The sequence below is a fragment of the Mustela putorius genome, unplaced genomic scaffold (genome assembly GCF_011764305.1).
Source record: "Mustela putorius furo isolate JIRA1106 unplaced genomic scaffold, ASM1176430v1.1 tig00003846_pilon_pilon_pilon, whole genome shotgun sequence".
NCBI lineage: Eukaryota > Metazoa > Chordata > Mammalia > Carnivora > Mustelidae > Mustela > Mustela putorius.
In genome coordinates, this window is record NW_025421999.1 from 18471958 (window position 1) to 18498756 (window position 26799).

General features: G+C 37.2%; 1 protein-coding gene and 1 pseudogene across 8 annotated transcripts; one reads left to right on the forward strand and one right to left on the reverse strand.

Moving 5' to 3' along the window:
- The first annotated feature begins 1185 nt into the window (after positions 1-1185).
- On the forward strand, positions 1186-23542 carry CUNH8orf89 (chromosome unknown C8orf89 homolog). 8 transcript variants are annotated; one of them, XM_004762359.3, is made up of 7 exons: positions 1446-1740; positions 13439-13605; positions 15208-15355; positions 17521-17616; positions 18579-18634; positions 21010-21045; positions 23241-23542. In XM_004762359.3, the coding sequence occupies exons 2-7, from the start codon at positions 13479-13481 to the stop codon at positions 23387-23389; spliced, it is 612 nt and encodes a 203-aa protein (XP_004762416.1). In that variant the 5' UTR covers positions 1446-1740; positions 13439-13478; the 3' UTR covers positions 23390-23542. The 8 variants fall into 8 exon arrangements, 7 of the variants coding, with proteins under 7 accessions (XP_044919132.1, XP_044919129.1, XP_004762416.1 ...); XM_004762358.3 differs by having other exon boundaries at positions 1447-1740; positions 13442-13605; XM_013061379.2 differs by having other exon boundaries at positions 1605-1723; positions 13442-13605.
- LOC123387199 lies at positions 9763-9939 on the reverse strand (annotated as a pseudogene).
- Positions 23543-26799: the final 3257 nt, after the last annotated feature.

The window sequence follows — 26799 nt, forward strand, 5'->3', positions numbered from 1 at the left end:
GAGTACAGGAAATTGTTCATGCTGGTGCAGATTGGGAAATTTCACAAAAGGAGGTAGAATTTGGACAACTGGTGATAGAACAGCAGGAGTCAAGAGTTGGGAGGCAGTGTCAGTGGCAGATGTGACAGCCAAGAGGATATGACAGCAGACCATTTAATAATAAACAATCATGTATTGACTGCTAGTGTACACTTTATATAATTCTTGGTCCCTTTTCCACTTTGAGGGCAATCCTAGAACCGATTAGTTGGGGGGATGGGTCCCAGGCCTTTCTCTTTAAATTCTTTGCGTCATTTTAATGTGCAGCCTATTCCATTAGGTAAGTATACCACTATCCCCATTTTTTAGGTGAGGGGTTAACTTTCCTTCCCCCAGGATCACACAAGTAAGTGGTGGGATAAGTTTTTTTTTTTTTTAATTTACAGACAGAGATCACAAGTAGGCAGAGAGGCAGGCAGAGATAGAGGAGGAAGCAGGCTCCCTGCGGAGCAGAGAGCCTGATGTGGGGCTCCATCCCAGGACTCTGGGGTCATGACCTGAACCGAAGGCAGAGGCTTTAACCCACTGAGCCACCCAGGTGCCCCAGTGGTGGGATAAGTATTGGGTTCCAGATCGGATTAGAGTTTTCTTAACCAGAGGAACTAGGAAATGTGAGTGTGGAACTTAATGAACACAGAAAAGTGGTGTGTTTGAAAGCAGCTTCAGTTTTGAAAAATCTGAAACCATCTATTACTAGGGCTGAACTTGCAGCCCTATTTGGGGTCATGAAATGGAGCTAGAGGGTTTAATTCAGCAAAAGTATATGCTAAGGTCCTATCACGCAAGTCAGGGTGCTAGGCTTCCTTACTGGGGAGGGGACGGACACGCACCTAAGCTTTCACCAAAGAACCTAGACAAAGGACACATAGAACATGGAATTTCGGGCGGGCATATTGAGGGAACTCTGGGATGACTAGGTCACTTAACCTGAGATTGAGATAGCAGGTATTGCTGGGCTGTTTGAAAGTTCCACAGTACTCTGGAGAGCCTGGTTAGTTTGAATCTTAAAAATGCAACCTGGAGAACTGAACGTAACTTTGCCTAACTGCCCACTACCCACTGTACAGGCGCCTGGCGCAAATTTTGTGCCTCTCTGAACTTGGGCCGTGTCTGACTCCTATCTGTACACCCAGCCTCAATCAGCTCCTTCCCAACCTGCACTCCGCCCTCCTCCACCACCTGCCGTAGCAGTGCCCTTGCAGGTGCCCCTACTATAGTGGTGGCACCTATAGTAGTTGCTGAGTGTGTCCTAAGCAGCCTTCTAGCCGCCCAGGGGCCTTCCTGGCTGGGCACCCTAATCGTCAGTCCCTGCTGGGAGAAGACCGCAGCTGGTGACCGAGAGCGTAAGGCGGCCCGGAAGCTCCTGGCGCCTGGCAACCGGCGCGCGTCGGGCGGGCGGGGCTGCGGCAACCGGTGCGGCTCGCCGGACCGGGCGGGGCTGAGTGGCGGGCGAGCCGCGCTCCGTAAGCGGAGCGTCGCCGGGCTGCGGAGAGCCGAGCATGTTCGCTCCGAGAGCGGAGTCCGCACGAGCGCTGGGCCGCCCTCCCTGCCCCGCTGCCGCGGCCAGGCCAAGCGGGGCGGAGGTCTCCCGCGTTGTCCCCTGCCCCCGTTGACCCCGCTGCGGGAGCCTCAGAGGGCACCACCGCCACGGCCCAAGCATTCGAAGAAGCCCCTCTCCTCCAAGGTGGAGCTGCGGGGACAGTGAGTGCGGGTAGTCTCCGGAGGACCCCCGGTTTAGCAGGAGCGGAGGGGAGGGATGGAGTGGGGTGGGGATCTTGCAGGGCAGGGCTGAAGGGAAGGTGGGGACCAGAAGTCAGCTGGTCAGGCCCCCTTCCGGGCAGGGGAAGCTAGCCCAGGGAGGCACATGAATCACTCCAAGGTTTCTCTCGATACACTTTAAGGGGAGTTGGCGGGCAAGGAGTGGCTGAGGACGGGGCCAAAGCTACTCGGCGGGGTAGGGTGAAGCAGAGAGATGGAACTGAAAACGGGACATGAGGACTTCCTGCCAGAGTATGTTTCAGCACTCCTCAAGCTCTGTACAGGCTAGTTCGAGCATCCCTGCGTCAGGTGGACACGCCCTTATAGGCTATCCCTCCAGCCTGCCCAGGGTTCAAACTAAAGGGCGGTGTGGGGAAGGGATTGTTTCTCTTCTTCCTTTGGCTGCTGCTGTACCTCACTCTTGAACCCAGCCATGTGGGGCAGGACTTGGGACACTGACTGTGTTAATTAGCTCTGGCTCCGTTTTCATGCCAATTTTGCTTTGTGCCATTTCTGATTTACCTATAGTTTGTGTGTTTATTACTTTTTTCATGAGGGATTACACATACTAGAACAGATTTGTGTCTGTTCTATTGTATGGGTCATTCTACGTTTACAACCTTTGGGGGGCCATAGACGTAAAAACTGGAGCCTCTGTCTAGAGAAATGCAACTTTGCAACCATTTTCAAGGTATTGTACTCTCTGAAGCACAAAAATCCCCGCTTGTCCATCTTCATTGACTTTTTATCTACATTGTTAATGGTGGGCATAAATCCTCTGTTACAGTGGCATCTCTTCAAAAATACTAATGACATTTCTTACATTTTTAAAATTACATTATTAACACATTTAGTAGTTCTCATTCATACAGAAGAATACACAGAAGTAAAGGCCCTCTCTTTACCTTTTTCTCCTTTCTTTCTAACACTTCTTAGAGTTAACTTAGTGTTTATCCTTCTACTCTTTTTTCATTTTTTTGTTTGTTTGTTGGTTGGTTTGGATCATCATAAGAATCATATCTGGATTCTTTCTAGAAATTGTCTTTTTCACTTAAAAAGATATGACAAATAACTTCATAGCGGTTTACTTAGGTCTGCATTGATAGGGTAGTTGCATCATATGAATGTGTGATCATATGGTACAGACATATTGTAATTTATGTAACCATTCCTCGTTAAGATCGGTTCCAGTTTTTCCTTATTGCAAACAATGCAACGATGAACATTCTTACACATGGAGAGTAGTTCTGTAAAATGATTTCCCTGAAGTAGAATTGCTGGGTCACATGTATGTATGTTAAAAAGTTTTGGTGGAATCTTGCTTTCTGAAACATCTTTATTGATTGACATTTCCATCAACAGACTGTGTTATAAAAAATTTGTGTTTATTATTATTTAAAAACAGCTAAAACAATAGCTTCCACTCATTGAGTGTTTATTACATGTCCAGCACCATGCTGAACATTCTACGTGTATTGAAATTTAATCCTCACTAACCCTCTGAGAAGGGGGCGCTATTATTTTCTTCATGACCCTGTGGTTATGCAGCTATTGCAGGGCAGAATCAATGTTAGAATCCGGGCTCCTTTTACTCGGATGAATAAAATGTGTTCTTTGTTGGGTGGAAATTTCTGGTCAGGAATTGACTGAGAATTGTGTTTTATCGGGTTCTTTGAGAATTAAATGAGATTGCACTTTTAGTGTTGCTGTGTTGTTAATTGTTCCTTCCATTTCGAGCTTCTGTAGAATTGGACATGGTCCAGTACTTCCTATGATTCTGGTTCCTCTGTATTCTCTGCCTCTCCAGTCACCTCCCAGCCTCTTCTTTCTCTTCCTGCTTTGTGGACCTTTTAGGGAAATCTGGCTTTCTTCTGCCTCTCAAGTCTTCTTTGGCAACTTTAATCCAGTCTCAATTCTCACTAGTGAATAGGTGACTCTTAAAATTTCTTCTCCCAACTGAAGCTACAGTCCCCAACTCCTACAGCCTAGACCCAGATTCTATAGCTCCACCTGGATGTCTGCCACTCATTTTACTTAAAACCAAGCTCTTGCTCTCCCTCAGCAGACTAGCAATTTCTCTTTGAATGTAATTCATCATTCTCTTAGTCACCCTAGTTCACAGTCTCAGTCATCTTTGACTCTTTTTTTTTTCTTTGCTGAACCTCCTGTTGTATTCCCACTGTTGCTACTCTAATTTAAGCATTCTGGACTATTATTATTATAGTGGACTCTTAACTGGTTCCAGTCTCTGCCAGATTAATCTTAAAGCATACCTGAATGTGCCACACCTCTCTTCAGAATCCGTCAGTGCCTTCCCATTGCTCACAGAAGTGCAAAGCACTTGGGCTAGCATTCAGATTTGTCTGTGATCTCATCTCCAACTGTCGTTTCCTTCTCTTTCACAGAGCCCTTATCTGAATCCTGCTCCATTCTCCGAGGCATCTTTCACATCTGTATTTTCCTGGAATGCCTATACCTGCATTTTCTAGCCTCTTCCAAGTCTTTTTTGAACTTCCATTTGAAAATGACATCTGCCTTTTTTAAACTGTCCTGATGGGAGACATCGCTCCCTCCTCGGGCTGTAATGTCATACGTTGCCTTATATTACAGTTGTGTGAGAGGCTGCTGTTTTTCCTTTTGCACTGGAAATTCTGTAAAGCCAGAATCTCTATTCTTCTTCATAGCTGTCATGCACATGGCATATTGCTTTGCACACAGTACATGCTTTAGTGAATGTATTTGAATAAGTGAGCTAATAGCACACTTGGGAATAAAAAGTTGCATGTATTACTCTGTTGCTAGCTGTAATGACAAATGGACCTCAACATCTTAGTGACTTAACGGATAAGTTTCTTTCTTGCTCACATAACAATTCCAAAGCAGATAGTCCTGGTCAGCAGGAAGCTTTCTTCCAATTGGTTGTAAGACCATGCTCTGCCATTCATTAGCACTTCCCTATTATCTCACCTGTGGCAAGGAGAAGGTGCAGAGAAAGCAGACCTGCTTTTTAAAGGCTTCTTGCAGAATGTGTTACACATTCCGCTCACTCATGTTCCAGTCACAGGGAGGTAGGCACTTCTTAGGAACAATTCTATTCTCTGGAGGAGCAAGAGTGTAAGTAAGCATTCAGGCTATTGACCAGCGCAGTCAATTTCTACTTCTGAAAACCTGTGGGACTTAGCTTGAACATCCCTTGCTAAAAAACAAAAGCAAAACTCCTACTTCTCCCATCTGGCTAGGTTTGCAAACGCTCTGTTGTACCACAGAATTGAAACGTACCTTTACCACTAATATTTATTGTAATGAACTATAATTGTTTGCTTACTTTAACATACTATATACTTTTGCATCTTCATCATTTTTGTATTTCAGCTCCTAGCACAATGACTGGCATTTTGGGTAAATAAATAGCTTTCTCAATGAATCTGCAACTTGTCTTTATGTTCACTTGAAAACTATTTTGCTTTAAACAAAGCTAAAAATAAAGATAATCTTACCAGTGCTCTTTGATGTTTGGGTTATTTTCAGCCTTTTTTTTCTTTTCTATTATAAAAAATACAGGATTTGACTTCCTTGTTTTTGTATGTATCCATGGTCATTCCTTTAGGATAAATCCCTGGCTCAAAAGTATATAAAATTACTAATCTTATATTATATTATATCATATATAACATTATATAAATTATTTTATTATTTTTTGGCTCAAAAGCATATAAAATTATTAGGACATATATACTGCTAGATTGCTTTCTGCACATAATATACTGATACGTAAGCTGAAAACTTATGAGAGTGCCTCTTTTCCTTGAACCTCATCTTGTGTTGTCTAGTATTAAAGAAAGACCCTTGCCATTTTGATTGGCAAAAGTCATAGCTCATTATATTATTTTGCTTTTATTTGAAAACTAGTAAGGATGAACTTCTATTGATCATTTGTATTTTTTTCTGGAAGGAACTATCCTGTAACAAATTCATTTTCTATAGGGTTTATTATCTTTCTTATTTTTAAGTATCTTTATATATAAAAGGAATTAAGAGCATCAGTCTTTTATGTCCTTATTTGAAAAGTTATGGGAACTTCTGGGTCATGTGGCAGAAGGACCTGACACAGATGGGACCTTATTCTAATTTGGAATATTTCAAATGCTGGGTAAAATATAATAAGATAATTTATGGAAATGTAGCTGAGCTAGGGACCAAGAGAAGGAAATCCCCAGGTGCCAGCAATGAAGGAACACTCACATAGGAAGCCACTGTTGAGCATCTGCCGAAAGCTGGAAATCACAAAGGAGTACTGTTCCAGTTACTATGACTGCATTACAAATTTCTCCAAAACTTAGTCGTGGAAAACAACCATTTATTGTACTCTATGGGTCAGGAATTCGGACAGTGCACAGCAGGGACAGCTTGGCTCTGCTTCACGATGTCTGGGTTCTCAGATGGAAGAATCAAAAGCTTGGGGCTAGAATCACCTGCAGGCTCATTCATCCCCATGTCTGGTGGTTGATGCTCACTGTGGGCTGAGTCCTTAGCTGTGAATGTCAACTGGAACCTTTATATGATGTCTTCCTCACAAAATGGTGGCTGGATTTCAAAGGTGAGATCCCAAGAGGGAGCCAGTGGAAATTGTTTTACACTCTAGCCTTGGAAATCACACAGTATCACTTCTATGGTACTATATTTATGCAGGAAGTTAGTTTCAGGGAGAGGGAATACAGACTTCATCTCTTGAAGGAGGAGTATCAACATCACATTGAAGGAAGAACGTGTAGGAATGAGTATGTATTAGTGTATCCTTCTTTGAAAAATACAACCTGCTACAGACACTAAGGTGATAATAGAAAAATATGCCCCCATTGACCCGAGGAGGCTGCAGGGAAGCCTACCATCCATTTGGACTATGGCAGGAAAAGAGTTAGCTATTAACACACAGACTGTGCAAAGCTTCATACCCATACAGCTCAAGTCTGGGGTCTGAATTCACATGACTACATTCTTCGCTACATACCACCACCCAAGAACTGACATATTCACTACTCTGGCACCTCTGAAACCCAGGACCAAAATGTCTATACTACCCAACCCATATAATGGAAAAGTCTGTACGCAACGTTTCCAGAGCTCAGGGAGTGCTGGACTCCCATAGGTAGCAATCTCTCTAAAGATGAGCTCACAGTCAAAGTTTACAAACTACATAAGGAAATGAAACAAGGAAGGAGACTTGGCAGATGCAGCCAGTGGGAGATGTATACCGCAAAACTGAATAGAACATCATGGGAAAATATTTACATTTGTACTGTGCAAGGAGATGAAGGACATGGAAAGCATAAGGCAAGAAGAGGTCAGTATGAAGAAAAACAGAAGAGTTCTAGGGGTGCACCTTTACCCTGAAGGGAAAAGAGGAAGAGGCATTGAGTCAAGCTGCATCTCTCTCATACCCAGCCATTAGCTGATTCTTGGCCTAGGGTGGTAATCATGATAATTATGATAATAATAGCAGCCATCATTTGTCTCTGTGTATAAAGCTACCTTACTGCTGTCTGAACTAAAGATTCTGGTTTGAGAATTAAAGCAACATATTAGGCATTTAGCTAGATGCTTGTCTTAAATCACCTTCAGACTTCCTAATAACTCTGTAAGGCAGAACTTATTAGCTCCCTACATGGAGAGACTTGAGACACTGAAAGGTTAACAAGAAAATAAATATTTTGACCCATCCAGGAATGGGTGAACAGGAATGGGGAAGTAACAAAGGGATCTGGGATATATAGGTGGATGCGATATATCATAGGTGCCATTGCTCCTATATTTCTTCATTTTTCAACTCATAGCCTGGGGGTTCTTAATATAGGGACTGCTTCCATGTAATTCTTCCTGTGAATTGCATATTTAAACACAAACTGGAAAATTAACTGCTTATGAATTTTAGGAAGTGGGAAGTCCCCTATGTCCAAATGGAAACTTTGCCTACAGTTTTTTAAAAATTGTTTTTCTTAGTATTTTACATGCTTAGTCTTAATTTTGTTAGAGGTCAATTTTAATATTTCTTTAATCACTTTCCTTTGTCCATTTCTCCTTTCCACTAAAAGAAGAGAATTTGATAAAATTAATACTCTTGTTGTTGTTGTTCCTTGTTGTATAATGTTAGACGCAAACCATTTAATAACCCTTCCAGACCTCAGTTGTTTTAAAAATTCAGAGATCAGTTCTCTTACAGGCCTGCAAACCAGCAATTTCTGTTGTGCTCAGGCATGAAAACAACATTGATCTCCTTGTCCATCTCCATCAGAGCTCATGGGTAACCAGGTGCATTGTCAATGAGGGGTCATATTTTGAAAGGAATCTTTTCCCTGAGTAGGTCTCAACAGTGGGCTTAAAATATTCAGTAAACCATGTTATAAACAGACATCTGTCATCCAGACTTTGTTGTTTCACTTACAGAGCACAGGCAGAATAGATTTAACATAAATCTGAAGGGCTTTAGGATTTGCGGGATGGTCAATGAGCATTGGCTTCCAATGAAAGTCGCCAGCTGCATTAGGCCCTGACAAGAGTCAGCCTGTCCTTTGAAGCTTTGAAGCCAAGCATTGACTTCTCCTCTCTAGCTATGACAATCTTAGATCCATCTTCTTCCAACAGAAGACCATTTCATTTCCATTGAAAATATGTTGTTTATTTATTTTTATTTTTTTGTAAATGAAACATATTTTTTTCCCCAAGATTTTATTTATTCATTTGGCAAAGAGAGACAGCACAAGCAGGGGGAGTGGCAGACAGAGGGAGAGAAAGATGCAGGGCTTGATCCCAGAATCCTGAGATCATGACCTGAGCTGAAGGCAGACACTTAACCAACTGAGCCACCCAGGTGTCCCAAAATCTGTTGTTTAGTGTAGCCACCCTCATTAATTATCTTAGCTGGATCTTCTGGAGAACTTGCTGCTTCACCTTGCACTTTGATGTTACGGTTTTGGCTTTTTTTCCTTAGTGCTCATGATCCAGCCTCTGTGAGCTTTAAGCTTTTTCTTCTGCAATTTCCTCATGTCCCTCAGCCTTCATAGAATTGATGAGAATCAAAGCCATGCCCTATATTTGGCTTAAGGGACTGTTGTGGCTGGTTTGATCTTCTATCCAGACCACTCAGACTTTCTCCATGTCAGCAGTAAGACTGTTTCACTTTCTTACCATTTGTGTGTTCACTGGAGTAGCACTTTTAATTTTCTTCAAGAACTTTCCCTTGCATTTAAACTTGGCTAACTGTTTGACACACAAGGACTAGCTTTCAACCTGTCTCAGCGTTTGCCTTCCTTAATAAACTGTGATCATTTCTAGTGAGAGACATGTGACTCTTTTTTTTCACTTGAACAATTAGAGGCCATTGTAGGGTTATTAATTGGCCTAATTTCAGTATTGTTGTGTCTCAGGGAATAAAGAGGCCCGGGGAGAGGGAGCGAGATGGAGGAACAGCTGGTCAGTGGAGCAGTGAGAACACACACAACACTTACTGATTAAGTTCGCTGTCTTATATGGGCACGCTTCGTTGCACTTCAAAATAGTTGGAATAGTAACATCACAGATTACTGATCACAGATCACCATGACAAATATAATGACAATGAAAAAGTTTGAAATACTGCAAGAATTAGCAAAACGTGACAGATGTGAAATGGGAAAATATTGTCAGAAAAATGGCACCGAGAGACTTGCTTCATGAAGGGTTGGAGCAACCTTCAAATTTGACAAAACAAAACAAAATAAAAGGAAAACCCAATGACAACAAAACAATTTTCTGTGAAGTGCAATGAAGTGAAGCACAATAAAACAAGGTATGCCTGTATATGTGTATATTATACATATTTAATATATTTCAATTCACTGCAGTTAATATTTTTATTAATGTTTATAACTCTCATTATTGGTCAGTTTGGAGCCTTTTTAAGTTGATGACTACCATGGCTATAGTCTTCACTGACAGATTACAATGACAAAATGTTCTAGGCTGATTTTGTACATTTCCTTCCACAGACCTGGAATCAGCTATTTTTGGTTGGTTTTTGTGTTTTGCTTTTTTCTTTTCTTTTTCAATTAGCAATAATTGCACCTCAGAGAAACCTCATTGGCTACAATACTGCCACTGTGCAAAGCTTCTTTTTCTTTTTTATTTTAAATCACACCTTATTTATTAGGTTTAGTAAAGAGATCTAGAAAATGCTTTTTTTTGGTGTCTTTTTTTAGATGAAAGTCTTATACTTCCAATTTGTACTTAGGACTTCAAGGTCTTTGCTTTGTTTACTCTTTATTGATGTGAAATCTGTATCTTTCTATCTATATATCTATATATATAAAATCCAAAATACCTTCTCCCATTCCATAAGCTGCCTTTTAGTTTTGTTGACTGTTCCCTTCACTGAATAAAAGATTTTTTTATCTTGATGTGGTCCCAATAGTCATTTTTGCTTTTATTTTCCTTGTCTCTGGTGATGTGTCTAGTAAGCTAGAAGTAGAATTACTAGTCTTGTAAGAAGTTGAAGAAGAGCTAATACCTATTCTTCTCAAACTATTCCAAAAAAAAAAACAGAAATGGAAGGAAAACTCCTTCTGCAAAGTCAGCACTTACTTTGATTCCAAAACCAGACAAAAACCCCACTAAAAAGGAGAACCACAGACCAATATTCCTGATGAACATGGATGCAAAAATTAAAGATACGAGCAAATTGGATCCAATAATACATTAAAAGAATTATTCACCACAATCAAGTGAGATTATTCCTGGACTGCAGGGGTGGTTCAATATTCACAAATCAGTCAACATGATAACCACATTAATAAAAGAAAAGATAAGAACCACATGATCCTCTTAACAGATGCAGAAAAAGCATATGAAAAATATAGCATCCATTCTTGATAAAAGCCCTCAACAAAGTGTAAAGATAGATGGAACATCTGTACCTCAACAATGAAGCAGCAGAAAAAGAAATCAAGGAATTGAGCCCATTTGTAATTGCACCCAAAACAATAAGATACCTAGGAATAAACCTAATCAAAGAGGTAAAAGATCTGTCCTCTGAAAAAGAGAACACTGATGAAAGAAAATGAAGAGGACATAAAGATATGGAAAAACATTCCATGTTCATGGATTGGAAGAACAAACATTGTCAAAATGTTTATACTACCCAAAAGAATCTACACATTTAATGCACTCCTTGTCAAATACCACCAGCATTTTTTGCAGAACTGGAAAAAACAATCCTAAAATTTGTGTGGAGCCACAAAGATTCCAAATACAATCTTGAAAAGAAAAGAAAAGAAAAAAGAAAAGCTGGAGGCATCATGATTCCAGATTTCAAGCCATATTACAAAACTGTAGTCATCAAGACAGTATGGTACTGGCACAAATACAGATGCATAAATCAATGGAACAGAATAGAAAACCCAGTAATAGATCCACAACTCTATGGTCAACCAATCTTCAATAAAGCAGGAAAGAATATCTGGTGGAAAAAAGTCTCTTCAACAAACGGTGTTGGGAAAACTGGAGAGCAACATGCCGTTGAAACTGGACCACTTCCTTACAGCATACACAGAAATAAATTCAAAATAGATGAAAGACCTAAGTGTGAGACAGGAAACCTCAAAATCCTAGAGGAGAACACAGGCAGTAACTTCTTTGGCCTTGGCCAGAGCATCTTTTCATATACATATTGGCCATTTGTATGTCTCTGGAGAAATGTCTACTCAAGTCCTTAAACCTATTTCTAAACCATATTATTAGGGTTTTTTGTTTTGTTCTGTTCTGTTGTTTTGTTTTTTTGCTTTGGGATTATATATTTTGGATATTAACCCCTTATCAGATATATGATTTGCAAATATTTTTCCCAGACTAGAGGTTTCCTTTTCACTCTACTGATAGTTTTCTTTGCTGTGCAGAAGCTTTTTAGTTTGATGCAGGTCCTACTTGTTATTTTTGCTTTTGTTTCCTGTGCTTTTGGCATCATATCCATAAAATAATTGCAAGACCAATGTCATGAACCCTATGTTTTCTTATAGGAGTTTTACAGTTTTAAGTCTTAGGTTTAAGTCTTTAATCCATTTTGAGTTGATTTTTGTGTATGGTGTAAGATAGGGCTCAGTTTCATTCTTTCACATGTGGATATCTAGTTTTTCCAATGCTGTTTGTTAAAAGAGACTATCCTTCCCCTCTTGTGTACTCCTTGGCATCCTTGTCAAAGACCGGTTGACTGTGTATATGTTGATTTATTTCTGGATTCTATTCTTCCAGTGGCTTATAGTCTGTTTTTATACTATTATCATATTGTTTTGGTTACCTTAGCTTAGTGATATATTTTGAAATTAGCAAGTTTGATGCCTCCAGCTTTGATATTCTTTTTCAAGATTGTTTTGGCTATCTGGGGTCCTTTGTGAGTCCATATGAATTTTTTAATGTTTTTAACTGTTTCTGTATAAAGATGCCATTGGGATTTCAATTGTATTGATCTGCAGTTCATTTTTGGTAGTATGGTTATCTTAACAAAATTAAGTTTTCTGATTTGTTGAACATAGAATGTCTTTCCACTGTGTCTTCTTTAATTTTTCATCAGTGTTTTTCAGTGTATAATTTGTTCATTTTTTAGCTAAGTTTATTCCTAAGTATTTTCTTCTTTTTGATACTATTGTAATTGGACTGTTTTCCTAATTTCCTTTTCAGATAGTTTATTGAGTGTATAAAAGTACAAGTGATTTTTTTGGTGGAGTCTGTAGGATTTTCTACATATTTAAGATTATGACATCTGTGAACAGGGACAGTTTTACTGTTGCTTTTCCAGTCCGAATTCCATTTCTTTCCTCATTGCTCTGGCTAGGACTTAGAGTTGAATAGAAGTGGTGAGAGTGGTCATCCTTGCCTTATTCCTTATCTTAGAGGAAAACATTTTGATTCTTCACCATTGATTATGAAGTTAACTGTGGACTTTACATGCCTTTATTATGTTGAGATAATTTCTCTCTATTCCTAGTTTGTTGAGAGGTTTTAATCTCTTTGTCTTTGTCTTTTATCTCTTTGTCTTTATCTCTTTGTCTTTGTTGAGACTGTTGAATTTTATCAAATGCCTTTTCTGTATCCATTGAGATGATCATGTGACTTTTTAATCCTTTATTCTTTTAAAGTGGTATATCACATTAATTTTTCTGTGTTGAACCATCCTTGCCTCCCAGAGATAAGTCCCACTTGGTCATTGTATATAACGGTAATATATTCGAGAGAATCCTAAACATTTTATTGTCTTGTGCCCCATAACTTGCTGTTGAACTTCAAAATTTTTTATATTGCTAAATATCTGTGCCCTGGGACTTGAAAGAACTTATTAAAATATTTAAAAGAAAAAACTTTTACTACCAATTTTAGCCATATTATTAAAGGCCACTTACTTTAAAAATCACAGGATTATATATTTACATGTTATAAGTGAACTTTCCATGTAAGTCTATGTTAATATTTAATCTGCATGATGGAAAACAAATCAGAAAAAATACTTATCTCTAAAATATGTTTTTTTGTGGGGTTTTTTTTTTGGTTGTGTTTTTTTGTTTTGTTTTTTTTGTTTGTTTGTTTGTTTGTTTTTTTTGTATTTTGTGTCCTGAATTTGAAGCAGAATCTCACTTTCATCAGCACTGTTGGAAGAAGAAAAAATGCCAGTCCTGTCTCCGGAAATCAAATTTGATACTTCCAATGTTACCAGAAATTCCTTTGACAGTTGTTTTCTTTTTGAGAGTAGTTGGAGGAAAGCAGTTTTAGAAACACAAAAGATGAAGAAAGGTAAGTTTATTTTTACAATTATTTTACTGAAGAAAGTATAGAAATAGTGGCTTAAACTAACACATATATTTTTTTAAGCAGTCAGGAGACATCTTATAATTTTTGTAACATTTATGGAAGGATAATATCCTAAGTTTATGGAAAATAAAAATGGAAGCAAATTAAAATTAATTTATTTAATATAATTCTGTAACTCATGATGGAAACAAATTTTAAGGAACTACTTCTCTTGGCATCAGTGCAGTACTACCTCTGCTGGGTCATATTACTTTTCACAAATTTTGTTTGTTTTTAAGCATCTTGAGTTGATTTTTATGTTTTAAGAAACCCAAATCTTTAACAGCATCTTTTTGTATTCATAATTTTAACCAGAACTTTATTTTTTGTGTGAGTTATGTGGAAAGTATTTTATATTCTACCCTTGCTCAGTAAAGACTAATTTGAGGAATTTTGACATGTGTATGAATATAATAATAGTTTAATTTCAGTTTATACTTCAAATTTCAAATTCTAATTGTATTTCTTGTTTATCCCAAATTCTGCCTTCAGCTTTATAAATAAAGATGTAATTCTTGAGAAGAGTAAAATCCAAACTCCCCAACCCATGTCATCACTCCTGGTTTTGAGTGTGTTGCTCTATTTTTCCAACTTTTCCACTGTATTCCCATTAAAGATACTCAGAAAACATAAGTTTATCTGTCCTTTTACCCCTAAATTTAATGGCTGTAAAGAGAATTTGTATGTTTTTTGATCAGGAGAAACTTTTTTTCCAGAAGAAGAAAAATCAAAGGTAGCAAAATAGCATTTGGAGGATTTAATATAACTCCAGTCCCATTAAATACTATTCTTATTACTATGCTAGACTTCATTTTGTTTTGTTTTTAAAATATTTGACAATCTCTTTTATGTGACGTCAGTAGAAGAAGAAACCTTGATGCTTCAATGTTAGTGTTTTGCAGAGAGAAAATTACCATTTTTTAAAGATTTCATTTATTTACTTATTTCACACAGAGAGAGAACAAGCGGGGGGAGCAACAGAGGGAGAAGGAGAGAGGGAGAGGCAGACTCTCCATTGAGCAGGGAGCCCGATGTGGGGCTCTATCCCAGGACCTTGGGATCATGACCTTGAGCTGACAGCAGACACTTAACCACTGAGCCATGCAGGCGCCCCTGAAAAAATTAAAATCAATGCCTGAAAAAAAATTCTTTTATGTCTCATTGTTAACTAAATAATCATGTATTTATACCTCTTATTTACATAAAAGCAAGAAGGTAGAAAGGTTTAAAGTAGCAGATAATATTGTACTCTTAAAAATGCTTTTAAACTCTATTTCAATGTGAATATCTCTAATATTCTGGAAATTCTAATTATATAAAATAATGAGGGCAGAAGACAGGGACAACTGTAGGAGCTCTGTGAACCTGCCCTTTTTCCTTATTCTACTTCTTGGGAAAGATACTAGATAAAGGACAGTAGCTTTATTTTCTCTCCTTAATGACTGATTGAGTATATTGCAGTATGCATTTTAGTATGTAGTAAAAGAAGTTATATACATTTCATCAAGAAATAATACCATTAATTATGATACCATTTTTAATTAGAATACACCTTTGGTCTAGAAGAGTTCAAAGAATGTGTCAAGATGCCGTATTTACCAGGACTGCAGAGTTGCCCAAAAAGTGTAAGTTCAACTCCACTGGAAGTTCGTCAGAGACTGCGGCAGGCTGACCCCGAGATGTGTCCAGTCAGGTAGACCATTGCTATTCAGTTCTCTTGCGTTCCGCTTGCATCTGTAATAATAACTGCTAAATGGAGAGGTTTTCCTGCCTAGTGAGTGGAAGTCTTTCTTGCCCACTGATATTTGTTTCATAAAGGATCTCTTGTTTTAGTCTAGGTAGCAATTTTAGTCAGTTTGACAAGTAAGCCATTTTCTCAGTTTTCAAGGGACATTGCCCGAAAGGACTTAAGGACTTCCTTTTAAAAATATCTGTTGCTCTAGTGTAGATTTCCCATGAGAATATCGGAATTTTTAGTAATAAAATTAAATGAAGTCTCTGCAATGTTAACAGGTTTCTTTGATGAATATAGTACCTCGGGTTTCGTCTCTAGTTTGAGTGACGTCATGCGAGGGCAGGTTCTAAATGAGATGACAGCCTGAAGAAGACCAGCGCTGACGAGTGGACAAGGGGGCGTCAGCCAGAAAAGTCCCACTCACTTTGAATATTGGCATTTAAAGCCACTATCATAATTATCTTCGTTTTTATAAGTTAGGCTGGCTGGCATACCATTAAAAGAAATCCCCTTTCTCCAAAGGGATCTAGAAATTAGTAAGACAGTCTCATATTCGATTTGGTGGCTGCTTTGGTTTATTTATTTATTCATCAGGTATCTATTGAATATCTAGGACTTACTCAGTTTGGCAGCCTAAAAAAAAAAAAAAAAAAGATGCTGTGTTTATAGTAGTCTGAGTTGCTACTTTCCTTAGGGGAAATTTTGTATTTTCATATTTCCTGAGCTTTAAAGTCAGCCAGTTACACACAGCACACAAATATAGGAGTTTTAGAATATATTTTTCCATGGTGTTGTTCTTGTTAATTAATTAAAATAAGTTTTGATCATATGAAATGACACTAAAAATGAAAAGTTATGCATAATTTACTAAATTATGAAAATGCATAAGAACTTTGCAGAAAATTTGGAACAAAAAAAGATAAACAGTATTTTGATAATTTATCCATTGTAACATAACGACTTTTCTTGTTAGGTGTTTGCTCTCTTCTTTTCTTCTTCATTTTTGTGGACTTTTGTTTTCTCTATGATCTTAGTGTACTTATGATTTTTTATTTTGCCTTTTTAACTTATTATTACACATACTCATTTTTTCATGTCACTGCATGATCTTCAAAGAGTCTTTACTGGCTACATTGTATCTCATTAATGGATCCATAGTTTGTTTAATCATTCCCTATCATTTTTTAAAAATTTTATTTATTTCTTTGAGAGGGAGAGAGATCACAAGTAGGTAGAGAGGCAGGCAGAGAGAGAGGGGGAAGCAGGCTCTTGGCCAAGCAGAGAGCCCGACGCAGGCCTCGATTCCAGGACCCTGAGATCATGACCCAAGCCAACGGCAGAGGCCCAAACCACTGAGCCACCCAGGTGCCCCCAAACTATTCCCTATCATTTTAAATATTATCTGAGGACAGATTTCCAAGCTGTAAAAATATGAAAAGCAAAATTACTCTTTCTTCCACAAGATTATAATGAAATAAGGCAGAATCAGCAATGGTGGAAGAGAGCAAGTGAGTTGCTAGTGGAATAAATGGTAACCGGTAAATAGGAGGGATGGATGTCAGGGATGTAGAAAGAACAGAGACAGCTGGAAACACAGTATAAAACCTACTTAAGAACAGAGACTTTCCATCCTTACTGAGACCCCCATGTCCCCAACCCTTACCTGACCCTTGTCATTCTCATTGGGAGTCTCAGGACCCTTTGAGGAGGGTGTAGGGCTAAGTCTGGCAGTACACGTGTCTCAGTATAGAGCAGTCTTGTTACACTTCTTTCGGTGCACATGCTCATCTGTAAGAAATTGGAAACCCAGAAAGCTCCCTCTGAATTAGCCCAACTACCAAAGTCTTCCTTTGGCTTCCTACTGTTTTCATTCTGTTTCATTTTTCTTTCATTTGCAATTTGGCTGTTTGTGAAATGATTCCTCGCCATTTTACACTGACTTGAGTGTGAATTTGCCTAACCAAGGAAGGATAATTTGAATACATTAAATTCATGTTATGACAAGTGCTGTTCGTATACAAAGTGGAAGAGTGGTGGCTATGTGCCATAATGTTTATGAAGTGCTTGGCCAACATAAATGTTAGTTCTTTTCTCTGTCTTTGAAACAAGTGTCTTTATTTTAGCCAGTCTAGTGAGAACATGTCGAGTTGCATGCAAGTGCTTTCTTCTCCTCTGCATATTGCACAGTGCCCCGTGAACGAAAAACCGTGGCATAGCAGGGAAGTAACACATTTTTGTTTGTCTTGTGTACAACCCTTTCCCACCTTTTTTCCTTCCATATGTGAACATTTGTTTTTAAAATGCTGATTTTTTTTTAATTTTTAAAGATTTTGTATCTATTTATTTGACAGAGAGAGAGCACAAGCATGGGGAGTGGCAGGGAAAGGGAGAGGGAGAAACAGGCTCCCCACAAAGCAGAGGGAATTCAATGTGGGGCTGGATTCCAGGAACCTGGGATCATGACCTGAGCTGAAAATAGACACTGAACCAACTGAGCCACCCAGGCACCCCTCAAATTTCTTTAATTATAATCATACACTTTAAATGACTCTCAAGGCACACTCTGGTAATGTAACTGATAGTAGTAATCCTAGAGGTGAAGGGCATTTAAAAGTTTTGGCTGACTTCTAAAGTTTAATATAGTTACAGGAAATTTGCAGTTCTTATGGATTATCTCACCTACGGCAGGTTCGGTGGTGACATACTTCCTCTAATAACCCACTTGTTATGTAGGTCTCTTCCCAGTAGGAACAAAAGTTAATTAAGATAAAATACAGATTGTGGTGATTAACAAATAAAAGGTACACAAATAAGCAATAGTTAGTATCAGCCTGTCTACATCCCTTTTTAATTTAATCTTGATTCCCTTCCTCTTAGCATTCCCTGAATTATACCTGGAGAAAGTTAAGATAAAGATAAATATGGGGGAAATTAGGCATTACACTTATCTCCAGGTAAAATTTATTAGCAAAACCTAAGATGTTGAGTTGTTCCTATCTGCTTCTGATTGGATCAGTCATGGTGGAATGAGTTCACTTTCTTTAATGTTTATTTACTTTCCATGTGATGTCCTTCGCGAAGTGAGTTTTGCTGAAGGCAGCTTCTTGTCTCTTATTGTATTTTATAATTAATCTCTCCTGGATTTACATAAAGGTGATTTTATGATAATATGTAATTTTAGGATAAGGAAGATTAAGGAGGCCCGCACTGTGGTACCACTTCAGGAGAAAACAAAGGGTAAGTTGGCACATTTTCTTCTCCTGCCACATGTCTTATTAGGTTGTCTCATACTTACTCTTTTTAACTTCCTTTCTTTCCCCTGGTTTAATTGCTTTGTTCTTTTTAATGCTTCTTTAAGCTTTGTTTATCTTATAAACATAGTGGATGTTTATATACATATCTTTATTATCTCAGGACCTTGGGATAGGCCCTCATCATCTCTCATGTGGGCCATTGCCTGGTCTGCATGCTAGTCTTGCTTTGAGTTTCTGACCTTTGAAATTTTTCAAAGCTGTGGCAGCTTGATGCTGAGATGCTGAGTATAGCTTAGGACGGAGCTTGATGGTGCCACTCTCACTGGTCAGGACACATGCTACCTCTATAATGGCTCACTGAAAAACAAACACTGAACACTATTTTCAGCTTTTACCTTTCTAAAATCAAAGTGAAAAAACTCTATTGGATCTCTTGGCAGTTAGCAAAGACAGGTGCTATTGTAGATCTTTCATAGAAGCAAAATGGCTTAACATGAACTTTTGAAAAGCTGGGATACCTGTATTATATAGCAGTAAAAAAGGAAATCTGCTGTCTGTGACAATATGGTTAAACCCACAGCCCATTATGCTTAGTGAAATAAGCCAGACAGAGAAAGACAAAAGCTTCATGGAACTTTGTTCCTAATGGACTCAATCACTTATATGCAAAATCTTAAAAAAATAAAAATAAAAAATAAAAATAAAGTCAAACATACAGAATAGAATGGTGGTTACCACAGTTTTAAGTGGGGCAAATGGGGAGATGATGGTACAAAATTACAGTTCTAAGATAAATAAGTTCTGGGGATCCAATGTACAGCATGGTGACTATAGTTAATAATAGTAAATTATATACTGAAATCTGCTAAGAGAGCAAGTGTCACTTACTTATCCCAAGACAAGTGTCTTGTCTTCCCAGATGAGAACCAGTTACTTTCCCAGAAAAAGTAACTATGTGAGGTGATAGATGTGTTAATTAACTTAATTGCAGTATATATGTATATCAGGTCATCTTGTTGTAAACCATAAATATACACAATTTTTATTTGTGAAATTTACTGCAATAAAGTTGGGGAGAAATGGAAAGCAACAGATGAAAGGATTTGTAAAATGAAAGATCATTAGAAAATACCCAATTAAAGTGGAGGAAGAAAAAAGATAATATATATAGAAGACAGTGTGCAAGTCATTATGTGACAAGATAAACCTTCTTTACACATGCATAATTCTAATTCCAGAATGAAAAGGTTAGGACAGAAACAATATTTACATACTGACTGATAAGTTCCCAATTTTGATGAAAAATAAAAAACCAAGGATTCAAGAAGTTCTGTGAGTCCTCAGCAGGATAGAAACAAAGAAAACCACAGCTAGGCACATCATAATAAAAAGACTAAGTTAAAAACAAAACAAAACAAAACAAAACACAAAACAAGAAAACAGAGAAGATATGTTACCTTCAAAGGTGCTCTGGTAAGATATACAACTGACTTTTTAAATGTAGACAATGGAAGCAAGAAGACAGTAGAATAGCATTTTCAAGGGTTAAAAGAGATAACTGCCAACTTGAATTGGATACCCAGTGAAAATACCCTTAAAATTAAAGGTGAAACAAATACATTTTCATTCAAATAGAAGTTGAGAGAATTTATTGTCTGCAGAACTTCACTAAAAAATATTAAGGAAGAAGTGATACGAAAAGGAAGTACAACTGCTAAAGAATGAGAAGCAGTCGCAGTAGTATTATGAAGTATAAAATCTATGTAGAGATAAAATACTTGACAATAATAGCACAGAGGTAGGATGGGGCCTATGTGGAGTTAAAATGTTGTAAGATACTCCCATTATCTGAAAAATGGTAGAATAACTAATTTAAAGTAGATTGTAATGTGTCAAAGAGACACATGATAATCTGTATGATAACCAGTAAAAGAATAATAAAATAATACAAGTAACAAGCTAATATAGAGGGGAAATATAAAATGAGAAAATACTTGATCATTTCAAAAGAGGACAAGAAAGGAGGAAAAAAGAAACATAAAGCGTATAGGACAGATAGAAAATAATTAGCAAGATTAAAGATTCAAAATTAAACAAAACAACAATTACATTATATGTAAACAGACTAAATATTTCAATGAAAAAAACAAAGTATCAGACTGAGAAAAATATATGTTGCTTGCAAGAGGCATACCTTAAATTTAAGGGCAAGAAAGATCAAAAGTGTGAAGTGGGAAAAATACTAATCATGCAAACATTATTTTAAAAAAAGATTGTGTAGGTACACTAACATCAAACAAAATAGACAACAAAGCAAGAATTATTACTTTAATATTGATTCAACCATTTTAATTTTAGGATTTTTAAGGCATTCTAATTCTTCAATCAACTTTGGTAAGTTATATTTTCTAAAATTTTTTGCATTTTGTCTAAGTTTTCAGATATATTGGCATAAAGTTGAGTTTTTGTTTAATCTGTACTTCTATCCCTCTTCCTTCTTTTTGAAGTTTTTTATTTCCATGTAATTCCATGTAATCAGTCTTTTCACTTATTTTTTAAAGGTTTTGTTTATTTGTCAGAGAAACAGAGAGAGACAGCATAAGCAAGGGTAGGGGCAGAGGGAAAGGGAGAAGCAGACTCCCTGCTGAGCAGGGAACCTGACATGGGATTCAGTCCCAGGACCCTGAGACCATGACCTGAGCCGAAGGAAGATGCTCAACCAATTGAGCTACCCAGCCATCCCCCACCCCCGTTTTTTTTTTTTTAAGATTTTATTTTTAAGTAATCTCTACACCCAGTTACCCAATGTGGGGCTTGTACTCACAACCCTGAGATCAAGAGTCACACACTCTACGTGTCCCTCTTCTTTTAATGTTATTTATTTGTGCTTTCTGTGTTTTATTCTTGATTAATCTCACCAGAGACTGTTGTTTATCATTCTCTTCAATGAAGAACTCATCTTCTAAAAAATATTTCTTAATGTAAATTTGTTTTCTATTTCACTGATTTCTTCTCTTTCCTATATTATTTTTCTTCTCCTATGTATTTTGGTTGTATTATTTTCCTAAAGTGTATCTTATACCTGAAATTTTAATTTTCAAAGCTTCTTTTCTAACATAGAAATTTGAGGTATAAACCTGTCTATGTATAACTTCTGCTGTATCACACAAGTTTTGTAATATTTTCTTTATAATTTAGTTATGAATATTTTAATGCTTATTTTGATTTCTTTTTTGACTGATGAGTAATCTAGAATGTGTTGTTTAAATTTGAGAGTTTTAAATTTATCTTATTGTTAACAACTTCCAACTTAATTGCATTGGTTTGTATGAAATTTTGAAAAATTTTGAAGTTTTTTGACATTTGCTTAATACCTAGAATCCAGTTTATTTGTAGCCAGAGAGTTTTTCTGTCAGGTTCATTATACCACTAACAACAGGTATCCCAATCATATTCTTCCCCTCCAACCTCCCTCTTTCTCTGAACTTCCTACTTATGTTATATACTCAAGTAACAAAACAAACGAAAAATAACCACAGTAGAGAATTTTAGATAGATTTTTTGACACTTCACCATTTGAAATTAAATAATATTTTAAACAGTTTGAATCAGTATATTATTTTCAAAGTTTTATATGTTTTGAAATAGAAGTATTTATTCGTCTTTACATATTTAGGGCAATATGTAGTGATTGCATGGTAAGTTTGAATTTGATGAATCTGAATTCAAATCCTTTGCCCTTGGGCAAGTTTTTTAATGCCATTAAATCTTCTTTTTATATCGTGACCCAAGATAGTATTAGTTGCCTACTTCATAGTGTTGTGTAGCTGGAATAAATGTAAGTACTTGACACAAAGAGATCATTTGATATATCTCTTCTTATTATTACTACCACTCCATAATAGAAACTTGAGTAATGCTGTTCAGTTAATGAATGATTCATTTTCCTTTACAATTTTACTATTTTACTAAACTTAGCATTTATGAGAAATGGTATATTTGGAGAAAATAACTTGATGAGCATGCAAGGTATAAAACAAGTTAATTATTTATGGAGACTGTATCTTTTGCTTTGGAATAAATTTCACAGCCATCCCATGTTTTAAAAAGTATGTTATAGACTCAGATTGAATTTTATATAATTAAATACAAACAGCATAGTTTTTTAGCTACATTTAAAAAAATATTTATTTATTTGAGGGAGATCATGACAGGGGGGAGAACCAGAGAGGGAGAGGGAGAGAGAATCTCAAGCAGACCCACTCCCACACCCTGCTGAGTAGAGCCCTATGCAGGGGTCAATCCCTTGACCCTGAGATCATGATCTGAACCAAATCAATAGTCAGACGCCCAACTGACTGAGCCACCCAGGCATCCCTAGTTAAATAGTTTTGAGATGACTTGATATCACGTTACTTTAGAAAGTAAATACTTTCTATTTTTACTTCAACGAATGTGATATATCAAGAACTAGCAGTGTTTAATGGTCATTTGAGGAAGAGAGATTTTGTTTGCCCTCTATTTTAGAGAATATCGTTTAGAAAATATTATGTGCTTAACTTTAATAGATGATTTATTTTTCTTCACAGGTTCTGGCTTCAGTGATCCTATTGCTGGAGCATCATCTCAATACTTACAGAGACTTTCCAAAATGGCCATATTGGAGTATGATACCATTCGTCAAGAAACTACTAGAAAATCCAAAAAGAGCAAGAAACGAGACCTGCGAGACTGCTGATAAGTATCACATCACATGCAATGCTTTCTTCACTGATGTCTAAGGTTTATATATATTTTCCTTTCTTTTTCTTTTTTTGATATGTGGTATGATGTGCAATGATTTACATAAAAATGGAAATGTAAATAAGAAATAAATATTTTATGTAATATACAGAATCATTTGCTTTTCATTAACAGCCACAAAAAGACATTTAAGTTATGGTTTGGGGGGACATGACATGAAAGAAATTACATTCCATGAATTTTATATACATTGACTATATCCTTTGATTCAATTTGATACATGTGTTTTGAGTGCCTGTCTGTACAGTGAATGACATTGCTAGCTGCTGCAGAAGATTCAAGACAGAGTGAATCATTATTGGGATTAAGGATGCCCAATACGAATCCCTCCTTTTCCCTGCTTGAGTTTGAAAACAGTTGTAAGAGAAGGATTCAAGCAGATGAAAATATTAGCTTTGTTTGCTGCTAAAACCTGGAAGGAAAATCCCGTCTTAGATATGTGGCAACAGTGGGGCTCCTAATCCTGAACTTCAGAATTGGACAAATGTACACATTCAAGCATTATTGACAAGCTCACCCACCACATCAGGGCTTTTTCTGCCAAGTAGGGCAAGGCATTTCCACTGTGTGGACAGGCTGAACCCTGAGGGGAGAGATGGAGACTTGCTCCATCTCTAGGGAGGAGGAAGGAAGGTCTAGGTCAAGAGAAAAACCCTACCTTCAGAAAGCCTTGAGGAGTGGGGGATACACATCCATTATACATGTCCCTCAGATATGGGAAGAAATCAAGGATACCAATGACTGATCCAGTGAAGAGTCAGATACAGGCCATAAGAGAAAAGAACTACAAAATGTTACAGAGCTTCAAAATCAGGGCAGTAACATCCAGTGGGGTGGTCAGAGAAAGCTTCACAGAAGGTAACAGTGTTTGAAATGAACTTTAAAGACAGGCAAGATGGAGGGAGAGAGCATTTCTAGAAAGATGGAATAACATAAGCAAAGATATGCTTTGCATTTGGGAATGATACATTTGATGGGGACACTAGGTAGTATAGGGGAAGTGTCATCAATTCACATGGTTATAGGCACCCAGCCAGGACCAGATCGAGAGGTAGAGCACCAATCAGATAGAGGCTGTGGTGAACCAGGGCTTGTTTCTCCATTTAAGAGGCCACTCCCGCCTAGCTTTGTGCCATGTGGCAATGTGTAAATGTGAGCCACTAAGTGAAATAAGCAACTAATTCCATATGTATAAAAGTATCTGTAGGTCGAAGAAAATTACACGGGCAAACTAGATCTGCCTTTGTGGGGCCATTCATTTATGCATTCTCAGGGTCAAAAGAATTGAGGGTGATACAGCTCAAAAGATAACCTGGTGACACCTAGTAGGAAACCTCAGATGCCAAGCCTGAGTTTGTATTTGCTCTGTTTCACAATGGCAGATTTTGAGAATGAAAGCAAATTATTGCATTTGTGATTTAGGAAGGTTCATGCACGTTATAACCTGAAGGCCAGGTTAGAATGGAAGAGGGCTGGAGGTAGGGAAAGCATTTAGGATGTTGGTTAAAACTTGAGGTGAGACTTTGTCAGTAGAAAGGTAGAAACGGGAATGGGAAGGAGAGACTAGATAATTAAGATGTTGTGGCAAAGGACTTCAAATTAACCGGTTAGCATAGGGTATCAGGAGAGAAAGAGCCAAAACCAGTTCATTTCTAATTTTAGACATAAGATTCTCTGAAGGAGTTGCTATTTGGAAGGAATAAAATGATGAATGCAACTTTGGGTATAGTCCATTTAGGGTGCCATCAGGACGGAGATGCCAAATAAGTAGTTGGAAGCAGTCTGCAGCTCTGGAAAAAGATACTGATGGGAACTAGATCTTGGAGAAACATTTGCCTAGCAAAGCCCATGGTTCTCCTAATTAAAAAAAAAAAAAAAAAACATAAGAGAAGAGAGCCCAGATTTTCCTAAGGGATGGAAGGAAATAGGAAGAAGACAAAAACAGATGTGGGAGAACGAACATGTTCCATGTTCTTGAATGCTTTATATTAATGTGTAAAATACATTATGAATATGTATGTGTTTGTATACATTATTACAGTGCATTCATTCCTGGAAGATAGCCAAGTAAACGTAAGTGGATGTTTGTGCTTATCTCTGAATTTCAATTGAAAATGGCTTAGATATTATTACCTGTACTACTTCTGTCTGCTGATCAACTACTCAAAGTGTGGTCAGTAATTTGAGAAATGGGAAACAGGAGAAAAGCTACTCTCAAACAAAAATTTGATGAACCCTTCTAAACATCTTTGATTATCAAATGGATTTCATTTATTCAGCTCCTAGTATGTACTCTTAACATTTTATATTACTTTGTAAGCATTAGGAAAACCCTAAAGAGTAGGTATGTGACATTTTTGCTGTTTTATAAATGAAGTAAATAAAGGGTTTTTATTTTGCACTGGGTCTGTAGCTAGAAAACAGGAGAGCTAGAGATCTAACCTACTAGGATTCAAAGCTCATATACATAAACTTAATAGAATTATAATTTTTTTAAAAACTTAAATTTATGTGATACATCATGATTTAGTTACTTAAAATTTATGTGATACATCATGATTTAGTTACTTAAAATTTAGAGGAAGACAGTCTTTGCCCAGAGAGGAATATCTCCCGGTCTTCAGTTGAGTTTCTAAATTATGACACTAAAACATCCTGTAGCATTTATACTAGTGGAGTGAAAATCTCTGCCTCCTTCTCCCCCACGAAAAAGTTCAACCCAAGTCAATGCAAGAAACGAGTGGAATGTTTATTTCTTTCTAATAAAGCAAGATATGAGATCTACTGACAATAATTAATCACTTTTTAAGCCTTGGATTAAATTTAATTTAACTTATGTTTTTCATTAAATTTTCAAAAAGTTAAAAGTTCCCCCAGGCTCTACTTCCTTATATTGCACATACTCTTTTTGTTCCTCATGAACAGGATTTATTCAGTACTGAGAAGGCTCAACCACCCCCCTAATGAGAAAAACCCAAGGTTGCAGAGATAAGTATGAGATGCCAACTTCTGATATCGTAGCTACCATGGATGTTAAATTTATGTTTGAGTTGAAGACAATCTTGCAAGAAATGACCTTTTTGCATTTGTGATTTGGAAAGTCCTCCAGTGAAAGAGATATTAATCATAGTCTTGGAAAACTGTATCTTCTAGTAAATATTTAAGATAGGAAGATGGAGTCTTGATTTTAGGGTGAGAAAACAGTTCTTTACAAAGAATAATTGCTTCAGCGAAGGACAAATCATTAGCCAATGACAATTTCAAAGAAATTCCCTAAAAAAACCCAGACCTACTGTCTTTTCTCTAATTCTATGCTTTTCTATTAAGCAACCCTCTAATAGGTAG

What these genes read in the sequence shown, in the direction of transcription:
- CUNH8orf89 (XM_004762359.3), top strand. Translation starts at nt 13,479, where the DNA reads ATGCCAGTCCTGTCTCCGGAAATCAAATTTGATACTTCCAATGTTACC. An exon ending in ACTTCAGGAGAAAACAAAGG is followed by an intron (nt 18,635 to 21,009) that starts GTAAGTTGGCAC and finishes TTTTAATTTTAG; the next exon opens with GATTTTTAAGGCATTCTAAT. An exon ending in TAATTCTTCAATCAACTTTG is followed by an intron (nt 21,046 to 23,240) that starts GTAAGTTATATT and finishes TTTTCTTCACAG; the next exon opens with GTTCTGGCTTCAGTGATCCT.